The sequence below is a fragment of the Neodiprion fabricii genome, chromosome 6 (assembly GCF_021155785.1).
Source record: "Neodiprion fabricii isolate iyNeoFabr1 chromosome 6, iyNeoFabr1.1, whole genome shotgun sequence".
Classification (NCBI taxonomy): domain Eukaryota; kingdom Metazoa; phylum Arthropoda; class Insecta; order Hymenoptera; family Diprionidae; genus Neodiprion; species Neodiprion fabricii.
Genome location: NC_060244.1, coordinates 25,581,165 through 25,605,427, shown reverse-complemented (window position 1 = coordinate 25,605,427; position 24,263 = coordinate 25,581,165). Strand labels below are relative to the sequence as shown.

Below are 24,263 nucleotides of genomic sequence, written 5' to 3'. Positions count from 1 at the left end.
GCGACAAAGCGTCCACCTTCGGTCGGGATGCGTTTTTTACGGTACGCATTACTTTTCCACGCGTATATCGCCTCATTTACGAGACGATAAAATATAAAAAGTTAACGCACGGTTCGCGATGAGAAACAACAAAGGAAGCGGTGAAATAAAAATGTACCTATATAACTGTAATTGCCGCGGAGAAACGTTTGCAGGAGTTTGCGGAGCGGCATTCGTATGTATTTGTGCATGCGCGAGAAGTGTGACCCGCGGCATCTCGCCCGGCCATTTCCGGTTGGCGTATACGTCTTCCGGTGGCAACCGCTCGTAACTCAACCCCGCGGACGCTCTTGTTTTTCGGACGGACTTCTGCACTGTCGAAATTCACACCGTGCCGGTTTCGTACTCGCGTTTCGAACCGTGTTCCGCACGGTATGCTACACGCGGTGCAGACGGCAAACTTTGCCCGCAAACGCAATAACGCGGGTCACGCGGTACGTTTCCGTGAATTATGCCCCCTGTAACCCTTTCGGATAACCCGGCGGAGAACCGAAACTCAGTTCAAGCCGCGATATCCTGCAATTTACCAAATCTTGTAGAGTCGACGTTAACGAGGACGGCCCGTCACGTTACTTGCGCAACTCGAAACCCGGTCCCCGGGACTAGGGTGAACTTTTAATTACGCGCTCTGCGACATGTTCTCCGAAATAACGATCACCATTGTTCGCCGGAATAGTTGAAATTATGCCGACTGGAAGGTGCTGAGTAAGCGTTATTTGCGACGATCAAAGTACACCTTTGTTCACGATACACGAATTTCAATTGGTTTTCATTATTCCGGTTAGTCTTTAATTTTCCTTATCCGTGTGTCATTCGAATAAAATAAAATAATTATGTTCAGTTGCTCGATTCGTTTGAATAGAAACCGTCACCCGCCGGAGTAAGGCGAATGAACGGTATGTGGTAGAAAAAAGGGGTGAGAACCGGGTAGGTAAGTGTAAACACGACATGACCTATGTACTCAGCGCCACGTTCGGCTAGCCGGATGAGCCGACAATATCTTCTCAGTATTTCTCCGAACGGCGCGCTAGCAAGTACTAAGTTCTATAGGAAAGTGTGTCTAGGCATAAATACGCGGACAGTGAGACGTCGCGAGAATCAACGACTATCAGCGTGTCGATTGGGATGACTTGCACGGTGAAATCAATTTGCTGTTAACCAGGAAACGAGGGTAAGTCTATACGGAGCACGGGATTCGCGGGCTGGCCTCCTGGGGATCTGATACCAGAAGTTACGCCATCAGGGTAACCAGGGTGGTAGATACATTTGGAAAAAGTAATCGTAGCGACCGGTTATGTGCCGGATAAACTATACCAACATCATTTACCCACACGCGGCATAGACGTCGCCGGTTAGATTTCAGAAAAGTTAACGAAGGGAAAACGTGTGAGATTACCGAGTGATGTTGTCGTCATTGGAATAAACATGCTACTCTGAGTATTCGAATGCGCAATAGACACGGATAGATTGACTTCGCCCCCAATTGAATACTTGAAGTTATCAAGTTATTAGCGAGGCCTATTATCCACATTGTTGTTGCGAGTCTATTGGTAGGCCATTAACAACCTTATTTTCCAATCGATATGTTATATCGACTCTTTGCTAATAGATCGCTTCCTCAGCGGTTCGCGATTACATGAATCGGTTTTCTAGGTCAGGTCACGCGAGCCATCCACCACCTCGACTCGCTTTAAAAGATATTTTCTGTTATCTTCCAACGTGGTCTGACGGCTGACAACCCGAACAATAAACTGCGACAACCCAACACGAGGTGATTTATTGTTTACCGTCGAGACCACCTGTGTGACAGACCAGAGTTTTCAAGAAAAATTCATAAAAGAGATCCGGCTAGTCTGGGAATGACGCAGCGAAAGAGCAATTTTCCCATTTTCTTTTTTGTTTTAACGTTTTCTCCTTCCGTTTGTTTTTGCTGGATGCGAAAGCGGAAAGTGGTTGCGTACATTTTCGCTCGGTTTAGTATTCTCCAAGTGGCGTCGGTCGGCTACATTCACGCATACGATGTACCTTAACACGATATGATAGCTGCCTCGGATTTTCTTGGGAGTTCCTAGAATTGGAAAAAGCTCAACTCTACCAGGAAAATAGAGTTTCATGTGTTTGAAATTGGCGATGGCGCCTCGTATTCCCCCGGTTCCACTTTAGCGTCTCATGGCACTCTAGCTGCTAGTCCCAGCCTCTCGAGCTCTTGAAACTCCTTGAATCTGCAGCACGTCAACACCCGAGACTTCCAATTTGTTCGGAAATTTTTCACGGAAACTTAGTACCGAATAAAATCATGAAAAACCGTTTTCTCATTCTCGAAGTGACGTTGGGTAAAAAGTATTACCACACACACACACACACGCGCACACACATATTCAGACGTTTTTCTGAAAGTGGTCGAAAGTGATTCTTGATCTACACCTGTAAACGTCAGGTGCAAGCGTAACCTCGATTATTTACTTCCGGGGTAATTATTTAAACTTCTTTTTCCTTCTGGATACGGAGAAGTTTGAAGTTGAAAAAATGGAAACAAAGGATTTGCCCTGTTTCCGTACAGAATATTCTACGTATTGATTTACCGCGGATAAGGAGATGGAACGTTTTTATGAAAAGAGGCTGCCGATGAAAAAACGAAAGCTCTGTAGGGCTGAAAGTTTTCTGAGATATACGAATATTTCTTTTCATCAGGCGATACCGCGTCCGCGTTTTTCCATTCGAGGAAGTTTCGAAAGCCCCATGATTTACAAAAAATAAGTAGGCAGGACCGGGAGAAACGATAAATTAAATTTTCTTTTTTTCATGAGGTGAAATGAATTTTCCTGCAGTGGTTAAATTTTCATTTCGCTTTTATTTTCTCCGTTCCGAGTCACGTTCTCGACGATGACACACGTCTTTACTCTCATTCACTCTCAGACGTTTCTCGGGTGTGAAACACTTTTAAAATCGGCATATCAACAAAAAATTGTGCAACTAACGAACCAAGAAGTACAACGATCGGACATTCCCGTCACGAAAGTTCTCACTAGGTCTCAACACATATACAAATAACAATGTTCTACGATGCTCTACATTCTACTTCGTTGCATGATGTGCAGTTACTGTAGTACGAGCACTCAGCTACTATCATACGGACAAACAGTGGTGGACATTGTTTCGGTATCGAGTGTGTTTACTGAGGCGAGTAGCGGTGTAGGTGATGTGACTTGAGACTATTGACTTGCATGCGTTCGATCAATTTCGATTTGTCGTTGATGGTATTGGCGTTTCTGTGTTGGTGCATCGTATCAAGTCTGGATCAGTGCATGGCTTGGATAAAGAAGAGAGTGGGACAGCAAACTCTGAACAGACTAGCGAATAGGGAACAGTGACGTACCTTAATGCTGGTTTCTCGTTTATATTGGATACGGACTTTCGTAGGTCGTTAAACATAGTCAAGTAATATTACAGGGGATTCACGAATCATTGGTTTCTAACGTAAATCATAATGATATGCAGTCTCGTCTGTATACACGAATTATTTTTATCTATTCTTCGACGGTTATAATTATGTATATAATATAGTATGTATATATTGTATATATATATGTATGTATGTTCACGATAGAAACGTGGAAAAATTTTCAGTGTGTAAAAAAATTCATTTAGCTTTATAGTATAACTGAGTTATATACGGTTGATAAAATATCGACAGAATTTACGTTACATATTACTGTCTAGAAGAAGTATGTACGTATATAAGTATGTAACGACACGGGTTATACAATATTACGTGTGACAGTTTTCATTTTTATTTTTGTCTGAATATTACAACTATAGATGCGTGCATGTTATTCCTTTCAAACACTGCCGATTATTGAGATCAATTCTGGATCACTCGGCAATAGATTGATTTAAGACGATAAACGCGTGAAAAACTTGGGCGCGTGGCTTTGGAGCTCGATATTCCTGTTGAAAGAAAAGTAGCGCAAGATTTGAAAGAAAGAAAAAAACATTTAACGGGAAAAAGTCTGAGCTTTTGAAAAAGTTTTCAAATTTTGGCCTACCCTTTTGTTCAACAGAGATATCGAGCTTCAAAGCTACAAACCCCTGAGATATCCGCGCCGAGAGTAGATCAATACGAGACTCGAATTCATGATTCTAACTTGACTTCCTTGTCTGTGTTTCTTCTTCTTCTTCTTGCCGTTCTTACTTCCTATAAACAAGCGGCTAAATTTGAGGATTACATCAATCAGTGGCAGGGTGTATGTTATAATACTGTTGCAAATACTTGTGGCTTCGGGTCAAGCAGGGACTCACGGGTCAATACTACGTACAGAGGATCTCTAATTGCAAGGCGGTTAATTAATCTCGTATGCATAAGCATTGTCAATTTGCGACAAATAGGGTTGCACACAATCTCTCTCCGCTTAGCTAACAATAAGTTTGAACTCTTTGGTTACACGGAAAAGCTAGCGAAGATTGACGTCTCTGCAAAATCTCTTCGCCGCGTCTTTGCTTCGATCGATTGATCTCTGTTAATTCTTTTCGCGATCAATGCCGCCTCGTATTGTTCTACACCCTGCCACCCCGAGTCCTCGGGTGATCTCGTAACAGGGTTGGGAAAATGAAGAAAAAAAGAACCTCCGCCAGACTCAACCTCCACTTGAGGTATGGATAGGGGCGAGAAGGGAATCGAGGAACGAACGGACGCAGATATGACGGCGCGATGAGCAACTCGTAGAACACGTCGTCTAAATGTAGGTCTGTTCGCAAGAGTTCTCTCGGCTGCTGCGGACCTGGTGGAGCGAATACGTCGAGCAGTATTTCCTCGAGGAGAATTTCTGGAAAAGCAATTTACTGGGTAGTAAACAGGCGTCCGTCTCAATGCTGGATAATTGCAGAGAAACAGAACGAGCCAAAGGATATAAAGTATCGTTATTCGATTAGAACTGCAGTTATGCGACATGGGATGATTGTTGACTGTTGTCGGAACTGGGTGAACGAACGAACGAATGAATGAACGAACGAACGAATGACTTGCACGGTATATATGATCCGCCGATATCATCCTCGTCATCGTCGGTATTACTTGAAATTTTGCACCGTAACTGTCGCGCTACGTGATCTTCATGCTAGTGGCAATGTTTTCCTGAAATTTGACCATCGACAGGATCCGGATCACGGAATACAGGGGTTGGGTGATTGATGCAGTGATTAGTGGGTTCGTGTTGTTCCTTAGGGGCCGGAAGTCACGTGGTTAGCAACAAGGGCGGGATTGAAATTCAATGACAATACGTAAGATCGTTGCGGGCAGATTATTCCAAGACTTGTCCTGCAGCCGATGTTCGACGCAATTAATCAAAGAAACGTCGGAGAAGGTGCATACTCGTAAATCACGAGTCCCGGATAAATAACGGGACGTTACGACGCGTGTATTAACATTTACCGTCGACCGTGGCAAGACGGCCACGTCGTCTCGACCGGAATTTCAATCGTTTATTACCCCCCGAGTTTAGTACCGTTCCCCAAAATATCCTACTGCAGGCTCTCTCATCTGTACCCGTTAAATAACCGTTGAACCGAAAGAGTGGCAATTTCCGGTCCCGCGACAACGTCGACAATGCCCCGTCGACGAACGACCGCCGGAATTCATCCGCCTCATTCCCGCAAACTTCGCTCACTCGGCTACGATTCCAAAGCAAATGCTGCGGCGAAAATGTTAATTATCTTCCAACCTGACCCGACCGTCACCCCGACGATCTCTCCTTAATTTTTGCTGCTGGGCTCGTCTCTCTGTTTCATGCTGCCTGTGCTTTGTATTCGTGAAATTATCGCCGGATCAAGGTGTTTCCGATTTAATTGAAAAGGCTCAAGTGGGATTAAAGGAAGAAATTAATCACGCGTAAAAAAATTATTTCAGACAGCTTCGTTCCCACTGTGATTTACACCGTCTTGAAATTGGCCATGCGGCTATTTGGCTTGGTAAAACGCCAACTAACGAGATATTGACGAGCGATGTCTCCTGCAGATGACGCGAGTCATGTAAGGTACCAGACGAGATAACTCGTGCACGTCGTGCTTATCTCGCGTTCTATTCTCGAATCGCCACGATCCAGACGCCAATAATTTTTTCCAATCAACTTTCTCGTGTCGTTTGCACGAGGTCCTCGTTACACGGGGGAAAAATTTTTCAAATCCATTTACGGACTTTTCCGGCGAGTTTTCGCAAAACTCTGCTTGGCTTAATTTACATTTTTATCAGATCAACCGGTGGGTAATATGTGAAAAAAGATTGATAGAATCGATTTTGAGGGTGAAATTGTGGTAGAACATCGATTCCATGTAGTGCGAAGAATTTATATCATTATTATGTAGGATATTAAAAATAAGGACGTAGGTATACGTACGAGCTTGCAGTCGCGTGACCTAGACGTACGAGTATGTAAAATAAGGCAAGCCAATGAAAGAATTCACCGAAGAGATGCAAAAACGAGCGGAAAGGTTATACTCGGAGTAGCGGCTGTGCGATCAGACGAAACGACGGACCGTCGAAGCATTAGTCATCCTGCGGGATCGTTCTCGGGAATATGGACAAAAATAAATCATACAGAAAGAAGAGAATTGGAGGCCGGCTTCGTCATCGTTCGTATAATCTATACCTATAGCCTGATATGAAATCGGGGAGAAAAAGAGGAAAAAAATATCCGCCGAAAGGGAGAACTCGAGAACGCACGAACACAGAGGATTACACCGCGTGTATTCGCCACCCTTTTTCGCGCGGTATATTTGTTCCCCTTTATATGGGTGTAGGCATGTATTACCTTTTTTATCCCCTTGATGACATTTTTTAACACCGACGGTTTTAATAAAAAGATTCATTTGGGTCAAATATTCAGATTTTAGACTAAGAAAACTATCCCGTGACATTATCGATGCCGCATCGACACTCTGAAATGAACACTTTGCTTCATTGATGATCCGACGAAATTTCGTTAAATAAAGAATTAGGTAGCACTTGTCAGGGGCTTGTTGAAGATTGTTCTAAGTACTCGCGAAGGACGTGAATAACCATAACCAAAAGATTTCGTCGTTTTGCACGGACCGCCTGACGTTTGAAAAAAATATTCTGTTTTACATGGCTTTCGCAGCCGGTTCGTGAGAGGAATTTGATTTGCTTTCGATGCGAGATCTCGTCTCTTGAGACAGGTTGGCTGGACCGTCACGACCTTCCTTCCATGGTGGATTATGCCACCCTGTCCCTTCGAAACCACGCGAGAAGGGAGTAGATTTAACGTGCAGCCCCGTGAGAGCGCAAAGAATTGGCAAGGGAAGATAATTCGCACCTTTGAACAATGAAATTATGAAGCATGATGACGTCAAAACGGGACAGCCATCGTTAGACGGTAATTATCCCTGAACTCCGAAACTTCGGGACAAATATCGACGCGGCAAATGTCGAGGCCTCATTCGGGGCACCCCATAAATCCCGGGTTAACCCCGTACTCGTTCCCGCTTTACGTCCCCCATAGAAAACTAGTGGTCAGCCTCTTCACCGCCTCTCGAACCACGAGGCGTAGTATATATCACCTTATACATCGTAATGACGATTTATAGTTTGCTGTTTTTCACCTTGTTTTACGCAGCCGTGCGTGCTGAGCGTCGTTAACGACGACGCTTTCGTTGGAGGCGATTTTTACAAATTTTTTGTTACGTTGGATCCCATGGAAATTCGTCGTCAAGTTGCACAAGTCAAGAAAAAAAAAATTTCCCCAAAACCTTTATTTATTACTTATAAAGTTTGTTTTCGGGAGATTACCTTTGGGGTTTGATACGAGAAAGTCCGTACGAAAATATTCCTTGTTAAACTTTAATTGTTTATTAATTCTTTTACATTTGCAGTTTGTTGTTAGTTAATATTTTTCAATAAAAGTGATCTGAATGCAAGACTGAAGTTTGTTTAATTGTGAATTACAATAAATGTTTGAAAAAATGGGTGATTTTTCTTAAAATCTGAAATGTCGTTCTCGTTTTTACAAATACAAACTTTATCTAAAAAAAACTATTTTTTCATTTATTAGTTACGTAGAAAAAATCAAAATTTGACATCTAGAACCCAGACGACGTATTTGCAATCGGGTCATGTGATTTTATCTAAAAGAGGAACAGCTGGAACTTGACCACGAGTCTGACTAGCGTTCGCTGATGCAGCAACGAACTCGGAAGAATCACACATGTGGGGGGTGGTAACTCGAGAGAATTATTACCGTTTGCTTGCGTATCACCAAATCTCCCGCTATTCAGACCGCGTCGAGTCGTTAATTTCTGGCAATTAGCTTTTTACCGGATTCCATGCTGAAATTCCGATGTTCGGAAGCCGAAATTTACCGTCGTTGATATTAAAATTTCGTAACAATCGCATTTTATATCAAAATAAATTTCAACCAGAGGATTTTCAGACTTATCCTCTAATGTTTCCTTACATTTTTACTTGGAATTCTGTGATTAAACTGGCTAATTCGTACTACTTTGGACTGTCTGATTTTTTAAATTTCCTCCGTCATTCGAATGATATGGAACAATTTTTCATGTATTGTACATTCATTTACGAATCGCCAAAAAATTTAACGTAGTTTCGATTTGACGAAAAAAGGAGGAAAATCATTTTTTTTTTAAACGTTTCCTAAAAACGAGACAATATAGTCGAAGTCGAAGTGTTATATTATTTTCGTACCACGATCGATTTTTGGCTTTTCTCTAACATTTCGAAAATCTTATCACAAAAAAAAAAAAAATAAAAAAAAATAACAAAACCGTTTTATGGTAAACCACTAATGTTGGATTGGTTCGTGATAGTGATACGAAATACCCACCTGTGTGCTGTTTGTTTGAAAAATTTCTTACTTTACACCTAGGGACGCTAATCTAAATGCCAGAACTTCACAATAAATACAACGGATTACACTTTCGTACCATTAATAGTACAACGTATTATCTGGTTTTCACGTAATTGTACGTACCTTCGTACGAAATTGTTTTATGAGAATCTAATTTTTTGCAGGCATTTAGCGGTAGCCACACTTTGAGCCTTGGTCACGCGATGATAATTGTCCGTAAAGATAACGAAGATGATGTCATCGCGATCAATCGAAAGTGTTCACGAGAATCGGTATAACTTTGTTTTCTAATTCTAAATCGATTTAGAATTTTTCGTTGAATGATAATTTTACTTTCAGAAAATACGCTCTGGTCAGCTAAGGCTGCATTAATATCGTATAGATATTTCATCTATCTATTTTTCTGCGAGGTAGATTTAGAGGTTGTATAGACCAGAGCATATTTCACAACATCAGAACGATCGTATCACAACAAATTTCGAGCGAAACCAAAGATTTACAGAAAAATGAAATAGATGATCGTGTATATTCGAAAATAAGCTACGTGACCCCGTGCTCAAAAATCTTAAGGTGGTACGATTAACCCATAGATACAAATTAGCTTACTGTTCCCATAAAAACACTTGATCAAAATCTGCAGAAGCTGAAGCTTGCAGGGGAAGCAAATATTTATTACTTTTTGCCAAACTTTCTGCTTTTCACCAAAGTGCTCGACCGAATGAAGTCATTCGATTTTGAGGAGACGTTGTTATATTTTCAAACGAATTCATAACACCGCTGACACATTCTTATATAAGGAAATCCGTCACTCTCTCGAGTTTGACGTCGAACAACGAACGGAGAAGATACCGGAATAAATGGCAATACCTGAAATTCTTCTTCGTCATCGGCACGCTCACAGCTTTGCAGCCTTCGTGGAAAAGTTGTTCTCGTTTAGAGCGAAGTTACACGTGGCACGGACGTGCAAAACTACGCGAAGAATTTGAGGTCTCGCAATATTACACTCGATCTTTACCGGTTATTTTCACTGCTCAAGTTTCACGAGTTCTTGAACTTGAGAGGCAGTCGCAGGCCATGGTTTTCTGTTTCCGCGATCAGTTCAAGTCGTCGTCACAGATTTTCCGCCGCACGAATTCAGGTCCTTTGATCTTGATGCAGTAGAACGGAATGAAACGGGGCCAAAGAAATTCCACACGAATGTCTCTCGCATTTCCCATAAGGTCTGCCTTCTTCTCTCTTTGAGGAAATAATTGAGTAATTCTTTGAGAAAGAATTTGGCTGTTTTCATACTAATTGTTATTATTAATTATTTTTATAAACCCAATTATCTTTTTTGAAGGCTTTTCTTAATTACCTTCGTTTTTGTCACCGGTTCTTTGTATTGTTTGTTAATCAACTTTCTTTCCATACTTTGAGCGTGTGTTTTGCCTTCTCGCTGTTTTATTTTTCCGAATTTCTTTTTACCGAGCAAAGAGTCAAAGTTTGTCGAACGCGTTTTTCGTCCATTTTTAATATCAAACTCACGTTCCAACAAAGCTAGGGTGGTGCCAACGAGAGTGATTCGCTTGTAGCAGTTTAATTAAGCAACTTTGAGTTTCGAAAGTGAAAATTAAAGGTTCGTTAACGCTGTTCCAACCCCTGACTATTTGTCAGAGAGAGTAGGAACGAGTTTGCACAACCCGCAGCCGGTAAAATGTTTATGACACACTTCTGAATCGTGCAAGGGAATTTCGTTATCCGTGGGTGAAATTACTGCACCGCAGTATAAGAGAAGGATTGGCCAATTTGGTCGGACGGCGAAACGCGGAATAACAACGCCCACTAAATCTTTATCTCGTTTCTCTCGCTCTGTTATCTTTTCTTCGCAAAAAGGAAAATACGAGCACCTACAACCACAGGGACGGTCCCCTCGTTTCAAACGGACTCGTGAAAATCGCATTTGATGCTCTTCCTCCAGGGCGTTCTCTTTATTGAGGCGAGACTCTGCACTCTGGACGACGTCGCGTGATATAACTCTGCAAGCTCCGCGAGGAAGGTCTCTCGATGATTCCCGGAAACGTTATCGGTAACGCTTCCACGATGTTTCTACTTTTACCGATATCAAAATAATACCCAAATAAAGAGGTAGAAAAAACGAAAGAGCGCACAAAAAATAGAAAAACGACGCCATTTCACTGTTGCGGCGGTAATAGACGATGACGATTTCCGGCGGTAGGGAAGAAAAAGATTGTCAGAGATTGCGGCCAGATAAATGTGTCGGAAATGCAATTTTACCTGGTATACTAGACCGATAAGAAACCCTCGTAAACCTCATTGACCTCGGCTTGAGATAGGCTGGTGTTTCACCGTAACATAAATATCGGCGATGGTGTGGCGAGGGGATTGTTCTTTTCTTTAGCTTCAATTTCTGGTTATCCAGCTCCTATCGGCGGGAAGTGAAGCGTTTGAGGAACTTCGAGTAACTTCGCGTTGTGTTTGCAGTAAAAATATAACACTTGTTCAACTTTAGGGCAGAGAATAGAACCCCGTGCAGAAGCTGGTGTTTTTGTTTCTTAAAAACCCGGTCTCGTGACTTTGTTAATAAAACAACGAGCTACGCACGAAGAATAGAGGAAAAAGGGTCGGTGAATTATTCCGCGACTTGGGGAGCAGACACAAACACAAAAACGTTGTACATTAAAAATTCGTCATGTTCAGAATCGGGACAAACAACCTATACAAATACTTTTATCGGTATTCTCCGAGAGGGTCGCACGTATACTCGAGATCGCGGGTGGAATTTTGATGCTGCATTTTGTTAGAATCGTCTTTCCCCTGTTGCTCGGGCACTCTGCTCCACTCTGCGAGGGGTAAATCGCTAGCGGGTAACTGACTGATCGTTTTCTGATAAGTTCTTCTTCATAGAGTCGCTCCCTTCCACCTTCCGAATCAGTTTGCGATTGAGGTACAAGAGCACTGCTATTTTTCTGACCAGTGGGAGCGTGAACTTTGAAAATAACGGCCTTTGAAAAAAAGGCGAGATCGCAGTAGTCGCCCGATTAGTTGTACGCTTTTTAGCATTTCTGCGGACTAACTTGACTTCCGACCACGAGGAATGGCGTGTAGAGTTGGTTGATTTTCGCAAATGAATTCGTTTCACTCAAGCGTTCGTCTCGAGATAGCGATAGAAGTATAGTGTGTACTGCGTTTTTCGCGAAATTCGTGAGATATTTTGTGTGACGATGAGGTATAGTAAAAGCCGTTCGTAAAGTATACTCGTGGCCTTCGATGCAGCGACATGGATTTTGGCATGCTGTATTGATGTAACTTCGACTCACCTGGCTCGGCTTGCACCTGAAAGCAGGCTGGTAGCGACGCCTCATTCTTCGAGGGCAGCATACGCAGAGGATCCTTACGAAAGCTCTGAAACAGTAAAGATCGCCGAGTTACAAGCACGGAATTGAAATTAGTTCCACGACTTGCTTTTAACTTTCATAACCGAATTCCGTACGACATTCGTCGTAATAACCTTGACGACAGGTAATTTGTTGAGCTGGGGGATTTTAGCTCAAAGATATATGCGCATTTCACGGTCGACAGACGGTTTCAGATCCGTCGATATGAAAAACCACCGTGCGTGTTCATTGCTCGGCGAAAATACTCTGTAACTAAACGACGAACACTGTCCGATAAGGTTGAGCGAATAAAGAGACTCGATTACACCGGCCGATAGGGAAAACTGTTTAAAAGCGAAATTCCGCCGTCAAATTAACCAGTCGAAAAGAATCGGAGAACAGGACGGTGTTCCATCCTCAAAGCTTCGGTCTCTCGGTGATATTTTATTACCCAGAGTGCGCGAACGCTCGGTGTAAATTTGATCTCGAGGTTAATATGCAACGGACAGTAATTGAGCTTTGCTGCAGTGTTGCGTGCAGGGGCGTTTGAAGTTCGAGAGATAAGAGCCCAATCGTTTGTGGGATCGGTTTGCAGGGATGCGCGAAAGGCGCGAGCGATTATTTCGCGACAGACAATCGTGGCTGGCAAACGTTCGCGGAACAGTTCCACCGCGTTCCGCAATGCGGCTAAACTGGATATACGCCTTCTCGCTGGTGTGGACTTGTCCTGCTCCCTGCAAGACGATAATGAACAAACCGACGCCGGTCCTGCGTGAGGAGGTCGCGACGATCGAGAGTGACATCAAAGCTGTCACCGATTTGAACCCGATAATTTCGTGCGTGCGCAGCATCGCCGTAAAACATTTCGACACCACGGAGCGGGTGTCTCTCCTGATACCGAACTTCCTCGACGGTCCAGGTATATCCACCGCCTTCTTCACCGGCCTCGTCGAGGAGCTCGGGGTCTACTCGGTGTCCGAGAACTTCACCGAGGTCTACGTCAAGGCTCACAGCGCCGTCCTCCTGGTCCGCAACTCGACGGACCTGGCGCTGATAAACAACTTGAGAAGTCTGTGCAGCCCGCGGTGCAAGTACGCCGTGTGTCTCTTGACCGATTACAGGGACAAAGACAGTTTCCTCGCGGAGGCGGAGGCGGTCGTCGAGTCGCTGAGGAAGTCCTGGATCGTGAACGCGGTGATCGTCGCCTCGGTGGGGGGCAAGTTCGTGATAGCTGGAAGTTACAGCTTCGAGGCGGACACCGATCAGGTGCCAAAAAAGCCCGAGATCCTGGGCAGCTGCAGCGCACTGACCGCCAAGTCGGACAACAAGATCTTCCACAAACTGATGATGAACAACACCCGAGTGAACGTGACGGTCTTTCACTGTCCGCCCTACGCCATGCTCGCGGAGGATAAGGAGGGCGACAAGAGGATACGAGGCTTCGAAGGGGAGCTTTTCGAGGTGGTCGCAAAGAGCTTGGATATAAAATTGAACAGGCTTAACATCAGCACGGAAATCAACGCCAGTCTACACGAGGAGCTGATCGGTATCCTCAGCGATCCTGGCGAGAGTGACGTCGTGTTTTGCGGTTTGTACTTGGAGAAGGAGGACCGAGTCGAGTACAGCATCCCCTACGAGGTGGAAAGGGTCGTCTGGTTGGTACCGTCCACTCATTCGCTTACTCTGGTAGGCCTCGTCACTCCGCTGCACACCCGCGTCTGGTTCGCCGTATTGGGGCTTCTGGGCTTCGCGGGGCTGATGAAACTCCTAGTATTCAGGAAAATGGAGTTCCTCGGCTTGCTGGCGCTGATACTGGGGGTCTCCCTGCCGCGGCAGCCGAGCACCCTGTCGAACAGGATCTATTTTCTGTCCTGGGTTATCTTCGGTTATGTGATAACGCAGAGCTACTTGGCCTCATTGGCCGGTCAGCTCTTGAATACGAATTACGAAACTATCAAGACCATGCAGGAGCTCGAGAACTCCGGAATACCTTTAGGGGGAACCGCCCGGCACAAGGACCTCTTCAAGGACGACAACCAATCTGTCATACGAAAGATATACAAACGGTACAAGACCCTCTCCACCGAGGAGTACGACGTGCTCATGGACAACATGAACGCTGGGGGTAACAACAGCATGGCTTTGGTCGTCGAGCTGACACTCTCCCACTCCTTACGTCAGTCCGAGCCTTACAAACCCCACACATTGCAGGAAGCGCTCGCTATATACCCGGTCGCCCTCGCCACCTGGAAGGGCCTTCCCTACCTGGATCAAATCAACAAGAAAATATCCTCGCTGAACGAAGCTGGACTAGTGAGCCATTGGAGTGCTCAGTTCGCCAATTCAACCCCCGCATCCATGATCGAGGTCGAGATCTCTCAGGGGTTGGACATGCTCCACCTAAGTCCGAGCTTCCTGCTGCTGCTGCTGGGCCACGGTATGGGCCTGGTAGTATTTCTGATGGAAATTGGCTTCTTCGCTAAGAAGATGAACACTTTTTCCCGGAAGAAGAATCGTAGAGTGGTGAAAAATTTGAAATAAATATTATTTCTGGAACTCTACACTGTCTGGCTTCATTGCTCTGTGTAGTAAACGCGCTAGATTTCCCTTGCACTAGGTCCTCTAAGCCAGAAAAGGTAACGGTAATAGAAAGAATACGGAAACAGAGAGGTAATGAGAAATAGAAACTTCTTTTACATACGGTTTTAGTCGAGGCTTAATAATTGTTCGCCGTTGAGCACGTGTAACGTGGTACTCGTGCCGTGACCGATTTTCGAACACTTTTTTTGCCCACACGCATACCCACACCGACCATTCGCGCAATTTATGATACCCATCGAAACTGACAGCAACAATTGCTCCGGACGGATAGCGGAATACCAGCGGCACTGTTGTTTTCGATGGCTTCGGTTGTGCGTTGCACCGTCGACGATAAGAGCACCTGCATACCTCGAATGCACAGTTTCAACATGGAAACACGGATGTGGAAACCGAGTGAGTTTACATGGTGGATTAGGGAGGGGGTGGGGGGGGGGGGGGAGGGGTGGACGCAGGTGAAGCTGGATAATTTCAATTTTTATTACCTCCGGGAATATGATTGTGTATTTTACTCGACCGCGTTTGTCTGCGCAATAAATAATTCGGCGAGATAAACCAGGCACGGTAATCGACGAAAGAAAGAACGAGGGAAAAACACGGAAATACCGAAAACGCTGAATTGATGCCCACCGTGGTCAAAGACCGCGAGATCGTTAGACCGGAGAGCGAGACAAACCACTTCCGGAATTATCTTCCTTAATTTCTTGGCCCGGGTGAAACGTGCGCAAGGAAAGGAGGGTGGATGGCTGGACCATATCGTGATCCTCTTGGATTAAGCAACAACACAGTGGGATCGTAAAACTGAATGACTTCTGAGACGGTTAAAATAGCCCGTAAAGGATTAGTGGAGCCGGTTTCACAGCATATTGGATACCGTTGGGATCCGTCGAGGTTCTGCCCTTCGGCCAATCGAGACAACCCTTGCGTGCCGAAAAAACATACTTCGCTACTACCGCTACCCGCTGTCCTCCGTTAGCCACCGATTGCTTATTTCGTCCTTTAGGTATTCCTCAAAATGGCGGCCGACACGCTACGTGCACGCGGGGAGAATGGGGATCGTAAAAATTGATGGAAAGCTGATAGGACGTTTTTTTTTTCTTATTTTTACCACTGACAAAGTCGCGTACTCATGATCCGACCTTGTTAAAAGCAGCCTACGGATTAGGTGCTGAGTGCCGTTCGATTGTGGGACTGGTAACGACTGAGGAGGATGACGCCTATAGTAATTTCGCTAAGAAAAGAGGAAGACGGTTGTGTCTTGGCAGAAATAGACTTGACAACTCACGATCTCTAGGCATCGGGAATGAAGTGATAGGGAAGCTGAAACGCTTATTCTTTTCATCTTATTATTATTTTTGTTACGTTGTACTTGTGAAGACGTTGAGTCACGTTGAAGAAGAAATATTTTTCGTGATACACTTTCAAGCATCAACGGTTCATCTCAAAATCCATGGGGATAACCCATCGCTTTCACTGTAGATGTAGTCCAAATCGACATTGGAAGGATTTCAAAAAAACAAAATGATTAATGTTAAAAAATTAACCGATAAACTTGATATCATTCATTGATATATGCTCGTAAAAGTCGAGTCGATTGTTTGGGTAATTTGAGACACAAAGACTAGAAAAATGTAAGGAAGAACGTCGAGCTCAAGTTTCGACTTCACTTTTCAGTAGATTTTGCTTCCTTTTTTGCAGCGTTCATGCAAGACCTTCCAAAAGGATAAATCATATCGAGCTGAGAGCAGGAAATAAGACGCGTGCGTGTCAAGCAGCGTCAACGTCACGTGCGTCCATGGGGGACGGTGACTTCAAAATATGGGAAATTTATATTCCGCGGGAGTTTCGCGCGTTCGTAAAAATCTCGAATAAGAAACGTCAGTCGTCCTACTTTTTGCCGCCAGACAGGACGGCGCCTCTTTGCGTACTCCGGAATAAAGGTAATAAACCGTTGGACGAACTGTTTCGATTGATCCTAAAACATCGGCCATAATTGCTCAACGTGCAGCCCATGCAGAGGATGCGTGTAACTACATGCTGTTAATACCTAATCTGAGGAGAATTTTTAGTGCCGTATGGGTTTTCAATTTCCTTTTGAGCTTTCGCGAATTAATTACATTGAACCTGCAGTACCTCACACGTTATTTCTTGGGTAAAAGAGTCGTGAGGTGCCGGGATCAAAAGACACGTCGCGCAAGTAAAGTATCATCGAAGTAAACTGCAGCCGTTCAAGGAGTCGAGAAGTGATCGTGCGGAAGAAAGGCCGGCTTTCTTCGCGCTTGATCCTCTTCGTCCTTATTTGTTTCTCTTTTTACTATACCTACCAAAGGCGGCCGTTGTTCTCTTTTCCTCAGGGTTCCCTTTTTTATTTTCCCGAAGAATCGAGGGGAGAGGAAGGAATAAAGTTCGGCGAATTCCAGCTTTGGTCAGACGATCTTCTTAGCATGATTGTTATCAGTGATGTATTGTTAGCTGGCGCGGCATGTTAAGGAGGCACGATTTCGGGGTGCTCGGTTTATCAGCTGGCCAGCTGCTGAATGGAATCCTTTTTGGCTGCGGGAGGTAGTAGCCTCGAACCCTGGGAGGTGGGCAGCTGTGTCAGCTCGTCGTCCTTTATCTGACTCTCTAAGTCGGTCACCAGCTCCTTACATCAAGAATCGAGAGCTGATGAACCGAGCGTTTGATCTGTTACACGCCGTCAATTTTCGCGACGATCAAATCAAACAAAAGAATCTAGCAAAAGGATCCTTATTTTTCATTTCGGGAGAGCATCTAGACCGAGGAAAAAAGCTTTTTCGTCGTTGGCTGAAAGCTCGAGGCGACACCGTTAGGTCGAATTACAACTTTTCTCGGGGAGATTGGTGTTGGTGGTTGTTGTTGGCAGATTATGGAAGCGATTACATTCCTGAAACTGCGCCAAGAGCCGGCGGGCTTTTCACATTTCACCCGACGCGACGCCTTAATGTCGTCAAGGTATTCCTCGGCTATCGAAACTTGATCCACCTCTTTCCATTCACCGCCCATTCCCGTCTCTTCTGCTTTTGGCTATTTGTTATACGGTTGCGCAGCCCGCTTATACTGTCACCTAATAGCACGAACCGATATCGAAACCCACGCCTATTATTTCTCCGCTCTTGGAATGGGGTAGAAATTCTTTGGAAGTTCGCAAAACACGTCACTTCCAGTTGCGTGGATATTAGTTTTCGAAAGGCATACAAGCGTTAAACAAGGATCATCGATCGTAATGAATATCGGCTGATTAGTTACAATTAATTCGAACAAACGAGACCTCGAATTACCTCGCCAATTCGTTGTCCGTTTTTCTTTTTTCACCAAGCCATGAAATTTATCTGATAAAAACTTCGTTTACAACATTAAAACCTGCAAAAATAACTTCCTTGCCGGGGATAAGCTTAGAAACTGTTGAGTAGTACGGAAAAGCGTATGAAGACGTGTATCGATTCAAGATACGAGCGTGTCTTGAAGTTGGTACAGTTCTTATCTGCATCAAGTTGGACGGAGACAAGCGCAAGAGGTGACGTTAAACGTCAAGCGTCGGGACGGTCTTGATCCTGCGAATCCCCCTCAATGGTTCTTGGCGTTGAATAAAGATTAAATACCGCATGAAGAGGAGACGTGGATGAAAGGTGGGTAGCAGGAATTCGCGTAGAGCAGGGGGAAAAAGGGAAGAAAAAGAAACAGCATGTCTTATTTTAAGAGGTGAGAACGGATTCTTTCATGAAACTAATATTTTATGTTAAATGTAGGAACAACGAATTTAGAAAAATCCGCTCGATAAATTGCAAATAATATTTTCAGTTTCTTTTATTGAAGCAATTTTGTTAAATTTTCTCAATCAACATCGCATTCAAGTCGTCTTCATTCATTCGACAATAAACTTAAAATCAATGTGTAAATATGTATAGATAAAATCAAAGCGTAAAGATTAATGATTAAGCTTGTATGTATGTGTCAACTTCTTTTCGTTTTTCATTAAATGGAAATTATTCTTAAATTCTTAACGGTTTATCATTAACAACAGGTTTCATATTTCTAACTTTTTTCTTTATACCACATATCGATTTCATGGAAAAAACCAGTGATCTATAAAACTTCGCACGTGCTAAATTGTAGGCCTATGGATTTCTTTACTTCTCACTCGCAACTAGCTGATGATCATTACACGATCTTGGAATATGTAGTGCCAAGTTTGAATTTTGTTATCTGTAGCTCATATCCAGCTACAGCATGTAAGGAGTAGCAGACGTTAAAAATAACGACATTCGGAATAACGCAGAGGGGTGTTAAAAATTCCTGACCGACTTTCGCTGGTATTAAAACTATATTCTACCAGCTTCAGCTTCGCTCTCAAATGATCCAGGGCGCGGAAATTTTCGAGTAAACTAGACGACGTATTGGAATACGAAGACTGAGCGAAAGCCCCGTTTCTAAGCCAAGTACCATAACGTTATTTGAATAAAGTCAACACTACCAGCGGAACGGCTGTATCGTGTAATACCGTTCTCTCCCTCGACGAGGTCCTATATTAAGCCCCGGTGGTCGGGGACTCACGAGTCCTTGCGCCATTCCGAACTAAATTCAATATTCAAACACCCGATTGGCAAGTTGACTCAATAATTTCGCTTACTTTGAACGCCTGAGGGGGCTTAATTGCGGCGAACTTTTCACACATGGGGTGAAAGTAAAAAATAAAAAAAAAAAAGATTGCCATAGCAATTACGGTACTACAGGTAGTTATTTCTTACTTAGTACAGCCGATTGAAACGTCAAACCGACTTTTTTCTCCCTTCCAACAAACGTACGTAATCCATACCCTTAAAGGTTTGAATTTTTGAAAGCAACCGACTTGCGCTCGGCCTAATCGCGTATATAATACGCTTAATAAACCGCGGCCGTCTGACGACTTGACGAATTGCTCGATTCCGTGACTCGTTACCATTAATTGTAAGACTCTGAGAACTCGCAGCTCGACACGCCGAGCTTTTTCTCCGCCACACCTGCATTTCACCCGTGTAACCAGAGTTTTCTATTTGCGGCAACGAGTGCACGCTTTTCTCAATTCCGCAGAAGACCGAGCGGCGTAATAATACTCCGGCAAACCGTATGCTCATTGAGTAATAGTGCAAGCTCCGGAGCTGCTTGAGAGACGTAACCGTTTTCCCCGAGGGGGCGTCTTGATTACACCACTTGGTATTAACCGGTATAATCTCAACGGACGTTTCGCTGTTTTATACGCTCATACCCTGCAGGTGCTTCAGGAAATCAAGGAACGGCAATCGAAACCATTGAGCGTGGCCTCGATTCTGCTAATATTTCTTTTCTTATTATTGTGATTTACGGCTTGGATGCACGTTAACCTTTCGGGCTAGATATTCAACTTTCCTCGAGCGATCTCGTTTCTTCTGAGCTCTGATTCTTATCTCGGAGAATCCAAGCTCTTTTGAATCCCGTGAAGGATATAGTCTGAAAAATGGTAACCTTCTGAATTCCGCAGCACGACATCGATGAACTGAATCAAATTTCGGGACGAGAAAATAATTGAAGCTCAACCGAATTCGTACTCACTAATGATCTTCCCCTTGAATGACATTGACTGTTTGATAAATTGCGTATCGTATTACAGCAATTATTAAAATTATGGCGGCCCAGAACGAAGGCAAAACAATTTCCGCCCAAGTGATATTTAAGACGGCACGGTGCACCGACGCGAAAACTTCTTTTGATGCGCATGTATCTAAACAGATTGAAACCCTCCGTAATTTGATTACTGATCGCGCGTTATTAATACCCTTCGCGAAATACAAGCTTATAAATTAAGGTCACGGTCCGCACGAACAGGCGACTAACGTTATAATAGATAGGAACAAGGGGGAGTTTTCGGTGGAAACAATTTTACGCATAAGCGTTAAGTTGAACAGCTTTTATATTAGCTTCTAAATTCCGGGCCTCTCCTACCAACCGTGGAAAATCCGTTCTATTTTACTGATGCCGAGCATTAAATTCCACCCACAGGTATATGTATATATATTTTCATCGTCGATATTCAAATTTCAAGTGGCACATCCAGCTTCTTAGGTACCGTTACGAAACTCCCGATTCCGCCGCCGTAACAATTACCTTCCAATCGCCGTACCGGAGTTCAATTCGGCGATCAAGAAATTTCCCTGCTCCGAAACCGATCACAGGATCGTTAGATCCTCGCTGATTAACCGGAACGAACCTCATCTTCCCGTTTCAAACAGCCCGTGATACCCGGCATAAATGTCTAGCGACTTATTGGCGCTTGTTACGGGAGTGAAAAAAGCTTGGAAAACTCTGTCAGAAGTCTCATTGCGAAAACACGTTCTTTGTTACTTTTCAAAAACGCGTCGGTTACCCTTCGGGAAATTAATTAAGATAATAGAATGCGGAACACGGAACACGACGCGAGTTTCGCTCCCGACAATTGTGACAATTGGCAATTGTCCCCAGGATGAAACCTACTTTCTTAGAGAAATGCTTCTTCCGACACTTTCGTATTCCCGAAGGAGAACTGGAAATTCGTAGGCGAGCAGTGCGAGCGGCTTGGATCGTCCTTTTCATCGACTCCTTCGCGTAATTGATTGTTACCGAGGAATATCGGATCAGGATGCACGGACACGCGCTGATCGGATTCGAATTACAAGCGGCTTGCGACATGTGGCCCTGACTGGATTAGAATTTGCGGATGGAGAAAAAAACGCCAGCGAAGTTTCTTTCGTTGATCATCTGTCGTAGAGTTCCGATGCAGAAAATTCTAGCTGTTGCAAAAAAATATTTTTTGCTGTGACTACGTTAACACTAAAATTATCTGTTCCAGCGAGTTATTGTTTATTTTTTTTTTACTTATAAACACGCGCACAGCGAATGCCAGCCTTGTTTCGTTCCGCGAAAATTGCACGACTCATCGTCGAGTAAGAATGCGAAATCGATAAAGAAGCGGTACAACCAGTATTTCGCTGTACATGTAGCCACGGCTGACGAGCGAGAAAATTTACGAGCCCCTTTTCATCGGCCTGCTAAATTCCAGCACCGCAAATTCGAATTGTTGATCGGTTTAGTTATGTTTCTTATTTTATCGAGTTAAATTCGCATCCCCGTCGCGCGTTGCGCTAATCGAATTCGGCCGAAGTTTAGATTAAAGATTTGGAATAGCGAATTAGAAACCGCGAACGCTAGTTGCCTGAGTTTGAAGGAGGGATGGGGGTTATTTGCAAGACGGATGACGCCCCCGCCTCTCATTCCGTTCCCTTCGTGCCAGATTCAACTCCTGGTTTCACTTCCGCGTTGGGGTCGCGCCTTGCGGTGATTCGTGGTGCTAGGGACGCTCCTTCTCTTCACCTTGGTTGTGAATATCGCAAATCTTGAGGCGTGCGAATTCTCGGAGAAAGAATAACGGGCCTGGAATCCGCCCGCATCTTACCCCGAGTGGAGTGTTCCTTCAACCCCTCCGACGGTGGAAATTTATCGTCGGACGTTTATTGTTTTTATACCCTAGGATAAATGATTCGACGTTAAGGAACGGGGGGTACGCAGACTCGAGGACGTGGTTACGGGCCGCCCCTGACTGCAGTACCGGAAACGGATAGGCTTCAAATATTCAAAACGGATCGTCCCCTCGATCCAAAACTGGTTCCGACGTCGTTTTATTATACAGTTGCCAAAACCACCGCTGCGGTCTCTGCAACGTTATTATACGCGATCGTAAAAACCCTTGTTTATGAAGATGTTTATGCGCTTGTACGACGAGCAGTCGAAAGCCAGAAGGAGCCGGGAATTTCGGAGCTTATTCTCACGGACGACATTCGGCGAAGGTGCAGGTAGGTATCTTCGCAGGTGATCGAGTCTCCGGCAAAGCACCTCGGACCCTCGGGACCATCAACATCCATTCGAAGGCTCACCGGACGTGCAGAGAGGATCATCAGAGCTCTGTGTCGCCGACAGACTCCGACGAAAGGTACGATCTTCGGCGTAAGGATCACCGAGGATCCTTCAGGTCCTCGAGAGCGAGCGAGGGGCATCCTTTACACCGTCGCGTCGGAGTGTCAGGATCTTGACGGTATCTGGTGTCCGGATGTCAGAAGCGTTCTTTTCCTCGAAATCCTTTTCGGGCTGCATGCCGGAGAGTCCATTGAAATTCCGAAACTGTTGGACGTATCTTTTGCGATGAATTCTCTGTTTGTCAATTACCGAAAACGTACAATCAGGCCATTTCCAAGCTCTTACATACCGCAGCTGCTTGAATTACCAGAGTCAATCGATTTCTTAGCCGTTTCAAGTTTGAGGGGTTGCTCGAATGGATTTTAACCCGATGGCAGTGCCGATCGATGCAGTTCGTTCATTCGATAACTTCCCCGAGTTCGCAGACGGCGAATCGATGATCAATGGGACAGCATATTTCGTGCAAATATCGTCAAGTCGATAATCGTCCGAAACTGTTCGTCGATAATAAAATCGTCCGACTTTCACGAATTACAGCTGTCTTCGGGTATTTTCCGAGATTGCAAACCTTCCAAAGCTCAGCTTCGGCGAATGGGTTCGCAATAATATATCCGTTCGACGCCACGCCGGCTGCCTTTTAAGGCCCGAACGGTTCCCAGGCTTCTGCGCGTTTTTTCTCCGCTCGGACTTCTTTTTCCTCTACAAATACCAACGGGGGTCGGAAACTGGGCGATAATTCTTCCGTGCCGCGGGATTATAGGTAGAAGCTGGTCGAGACTCACGCGTGGCATCCCAACTAGAGTAGAACTTGCGTCTCTTCACCCTTGGACACCTTTGCAGGGTTTAGCGGATAACGCGATCAGCGACATGCTGCCACGACAGCCGGACCCAGGCCAGATCGAAGAGCTGAAAGGTAGACAGAAACGGCGTCTAACAGGCTTGAGGCTCGACACGCTCGACCGCGTGTTCAGAATTGGATCGAACAGCTTGCGTCTCCGGTCCAGCCTTGGGCGGATATCCAATAACGGAATTGATGGCTGGTTGGCTCTCGACTCGCCGGTGAACTTTCCAAAATCGATTGCACTTGATACACCTATCCGAATGACGAAAGGACATACCGAAGAAGAAATCCTGGCAGCCAATAATCGTCGTCGTTATTGCCGAAGATAAGCGAAGCTAGGAGTTTAAATTCAATGGAACTAACTGGAATGTCGGATTATTTATTGCTAGTGAACGTTTACCGAGCTTATTCAGGGACATTTCGGGGAGAACTGCGGGCGATGAAAACAACCCGCAGTTTCAACGAAATTTATTCTATCCGTGTTCCTGCAATCTTTTGAACCACACTCGTCGTATTACGGTGACGAGCAGTGAAAAACAGGATTAAATTTCGACG

At 44.6% G+C, this 24,263-nt stretch overlaps 1 protein-coding gene across 2 annotated transcripts in view; it reads right to left on the bottom strand.

Moving 5' to 3' along the window:
* Positions 1-24,263, bottom strand: part of LOC124185243 (dopamine receptor 2) — a 75,337-nt gene that overhangs the window by 5,237 nt on the left and 45,837 nt on the right. The window contains exons 2-3 of one of the 2 annotated variants that reach the window (XM_046575808.1): positions 12,233-12,317; positions 3,651-4,862 (exon numbers count right to left, since the gene is read on the bottom strand). In XM_046575808.1, the coding sequence (XP_046431764.1) occupies positions 4,773-4,862; positions 12,233-12,317 (175 nt within the window). In that variant the 3' untranslated portion in view covers positions 3,651-4,772. Of the gene's footprint in view, positions 1-3,650; positions 4,863-12,232; positions 12,318-24,263 lie in introns of those variants that run through there. The other variant, XM_046575807.1, reaches the window with a different exon arrangement.